The 3,682-nt window shown below is 55.8% G+C and overlaps 1 protein-coding gene across 1 annotated transcript; it reads left to right on the forward strand.

The window, feature by feature from the left end:
* Positions 1-1,235: 1,235 nt before the first annotated feature.
* Positions 1,236-3,347, forward strand: LOC4335577 (L-gulonolactone oxidase 2-like). The gene has a single exon (XM_066310189.1). The coding sequence runs from the start codon at positions 1,356-1,358 to the stop codon at positions 3,192-3,194; it is 1,839 nt and encodes a 612-aa protein (XP_066166286.1). The 5' UTR covers positions 1,236-1,355; the 3' UTR covers positions 3,195-3,347.
* Positions 3,348-3,682: the final 335 nt, after the last annotated feature.

A 3,682-nucleotide genomic window follows, 5' to 3' on the forward strand; every position in this document is an offset into this window, starting at 1 on the left:
AATCTGACCAACTAAAACTCTTCTAAAGGAAACATTCAGTGGAATAGATCTGATAACATTGACAATAGTAGAACTTTTCTTTCTGACAATAGCGTATAAAGATGGATATTTGTCTTTAAAAGCCACGTTTCCGAGCCATTTATCTTCTCAGAACCTTGTTTCCCATTATTCACAATTTTTTTTTGAGAGTGGAAAGCAAAGAAAAACTCAAATTACAGCATCCAGATTACAGTCCTCTGATAACAGAGAAAATAAAAACTCCGGTGCTGACACTATCCAGCTAGAAGAAGCACGCGCGTTAAGGCTTTCCTTAGCTAAACGGTGCGCCACTTTATTTGCCGATCTCCTGGTCCATATGAGCTTGAAATCCTGGAATGACTGAATTCTCCTCTTCAGTTCTTGGATTACAGGCCCGATTTCAGACCGATCAAAACTTTTATTCATCACCAAACTCACAACTTCAGCTGAGTCTGTTTCGAAGACTACTCTGGTTGCTGCAAGTCTTGCACCCACCCGCGTCGCTTCGAGGCAAGCCAATGCTTCAGCATGCGTTGCGCTTAACACTTCCCTGAAGAAAATCCTGCTCGCACCCATAAACTCACCCCGATCATTTCTCGCTATCACTCCCCCACTTCCCATCTGTTCGTCTGCAGCAAATCCCCCATCCGAATTCAGCTTAATCCATCCTGATTCCGGCAACCTCCAGTGCATTGTCGGACTAGGAACAGTATGATCAGATTTTTCAAACAAACTTGCCCACTCTTCCAGGAGGAACAAAATTCTCTCCACCATCCTGTCTGGGTTACCTGGGATCTGTTGATTCCGTGCATCATTCCGTGCTGACCACATAATGTAGATTGTAACTAACAGCACTGAAGAGATTTCTTGTGTCTGTATTGATAGTTGATCCAGTAGCCAAACAGATAAGATTTTATTGTTTCTGCATTCAGCTGGCGGTTGTGGAATGTCCTCACCTCGATGCTCTTCCAATTTCTGCCAAATCCACCTAGCAAATGGGCAGTCCCAGAACCGGTGAAAAAGGGATTCCTCCCGATTATTCACAATTTTGTGTGTACGATTTTCGTACGATTTTGTGTGTACGATTTGCGTACAAAGTAACGCTTCTCCGTTTATTAAATGTTTCAAGCAGAAGGTTCTGGCCTCAAGACGGAAATAAGTTCCTCTCCATCTGGTGAACTTCTGAATATTAATAGTACTCCATCTGGTGAACTTCTGAATTCTGATGCTTCCACCGACAGAAATGAAGTGGGCAAGCTGAAGCTTGCTGATTTAAGCTGCAGCTACCCGGCAAACTTTCCAGGTCAAACTCAGAGCTTCCACCAAGTTAAGCAACAATGGTGAGACGTCTCCTTGTCATTCTCCTCCAAGCTCTGACCGGCCTCCTCGTGATTCTCGCCCTGTGGATCGTCTCCCACCTCGCCGGCGACCGTCCGCCGCCGGGGCCGGTGGTCTGCGCCGCCAACGGGACGTCCGGCTGCACGCTGACGAACATCTACGGCTCCTTCTCCGACCGCGCCATCTGCCGCGCCGCCAACGTCACGTACCCGCGCACCGAGGAGGAGCTCGTCGCGGCCGTGGCGGCGGCGGTGGCGGCGGGGCGGAAGGTGAAGGTCGCCACCAGGTACTCCAACAGCTTCCCGCGGCTGGCGTGCCCCGGCGGCGAGGACGGCACCGTCATCAGCACGCGGTGGCTGGACCGCGCGGTGCGCGTCGACGCGGCGCGGCGGCTGATGACGGTGGAGAGCGGCATGGTGATGCGTGACCTGATCAGGGAGGCCGCCGCGGCGGGGCTCGCGCTGCCGCACTCGCCGTACTGGTCGGGCCTCACGATCGGCGGCGTGCTCGCCACGGGCGCGCACGGGAGCTCGCTGTGGGGGAAGGGGAGCGCCGTGCACGAGTACGTGGTGGGGATGAGGATCGTGACGCCGGCACCGGCGAGCGAGGGGTTCGCGGCGGTGAGGGAGCTCGCCGCCGGCGACCCGGACCTCGACGCGGCCAAGGTCTCCCTCGGCGTCCTCGGCGCCATCTCCCAGGTCACCCTCGAGCTGCAGCCGCTGTTCAAGCGGTCGGTGGCGTTCGTGACCCGCAACGACTCGGACGTCGCCGACACGGTCGCCGCGTGGGGCCGCCTCCACGAGTTCGGCGACGTGGCGTGGCTGCCGCGGCGGCGCGTGGCCGTGTACCGCGAGGACGACCGCGTCGACGTCGCGACGCCCGGCGACGGCCGCAGCGACTACCCGGCGTTCCGGCCGACGCCGACGCTACCCCTCGTCGCCAGCAGGCTCGCGGAGGAGTGGCTGGAGGAGAGATCAGGGAGCGACGCCGCCCGGTGCGCGGCGTCGCGCGTGATGCCGGCGACGCTCGAGCACCTCAACTACGGGCTCACCAACGACGGCGAGGCCTTCACGGGGTACCCGGTGGTGGGCTACCAGCACCGCATCCAGGCGTCGAGCTTGTGCACGGGCGCCATGGAGGACGACGGGCACATCCCCACCTCCACCTGCCTCTGGAACGGCCGCCTCCGGGGACACCTCTTCTACAACTCCGGCTTCAGCATCGCGCTGTCGCGCGCGCCGGCGTTCGTCGCCGACGTCGCGCGGCTCCGCGACCTCAACCCGGCGGCGTTCTGCCAGATCGACTCCAAGATGGGCCTGCTGATGCGCTACGTCGCGGCGTCGTCGGCGTACCTCGGCAAGGCGGAGGACTCGGTGGACTTCGACGTCACCTACTACCGGAGCTACGCCCGCGGCGCGCCGCGCGCGCACGCCGACGTGTTCGACGAGGTCGAGCAGATGGCGCTGCGCAAGCACGGCGGCGTGCCGCACTGGGGCAAGAACCGCAACTACGCCTTCGACGGCGCCATCGCCAGGTACCCCAACGCCGGCAAGTTCATGAGGGTGAAGGACAGGTTCGATCCCGACGGCGTCTTCTCCAGCGAGTGGAGCGACCAGGTGCTCGGCGTCGGCGGGGCGAGCCCGGTCATCGTCGGCGACGGCTGCGCCATGGAGGGGCTCTGCGTGTGCTCCGACGACTCGCACTGCGCGCCGGAGAAGGGCTACTTCTGCCGGCCGGGGAAGGTGTTCACGGCGGCGAGGGTGTGCTCGCCGTCGCCGCGAGGCGCTGCGAATGGCGGCGACGACGACGACGAAATATCGGACGTTGGCGATGAGTAGTGGCATGCGTCATGTGCGTGGCAACGTCGATGTGTCAGTCAGTGTAAGCAGTGTGGACGTAAAGCATTCTCGTGTTGCATGCTGATCATAAGATCGTTGCGCTGAGGTTTGACTGTTGCGACAAATGGATGTGGGGTCCACTTTTTTATGGCATCTTATAACTAAGTGGTTATTAAAAATCTAAAAAAATATATATTACTTGAAATATATCACTACGAGATTTAATTTCAATTAAAAAATAAATTAAACTATAACTTGTATATATAAATATTTATATATGGTACAATATGTTGTTTTTATTAGAAGCTCAAGTTAAAAAAACTTGCATATTTTTTAAGTGGAATATTACGAAGTACAAATAATATATCTTTTCAATTCTTTTATATTCATTTTAGCATGTATAATAAATAAGTGGATGTTGTCCCCCGAGTAACTTAAAAGTTTTTATTTGATGGGGTATGTGGCGTGATTTATATGGTTTTTGTTGT

Source organism: Oryza sativa, chromosome 4, assembly GCF_034140825.1.
Source record: "Oryza sativa Japonica Group chromosome 4, ASM3414082v1".
Taxonomy (NCBI): Eukaryota; Viridiplantae; Streptophyta; class Magnoliopsida; order Poales; family Poaceae; genus Oryza; species Oryza sativa.

Excerpts from the sequence above, each read along its gene's own strand:
- LOC4335577 (XM_066310189.1), top strand. The coding sequence starts at position 1,356 with ATGGTGAGACGTCTCCTTGTCATTCTCCTCCAAGCTCTGACCGGCCTC.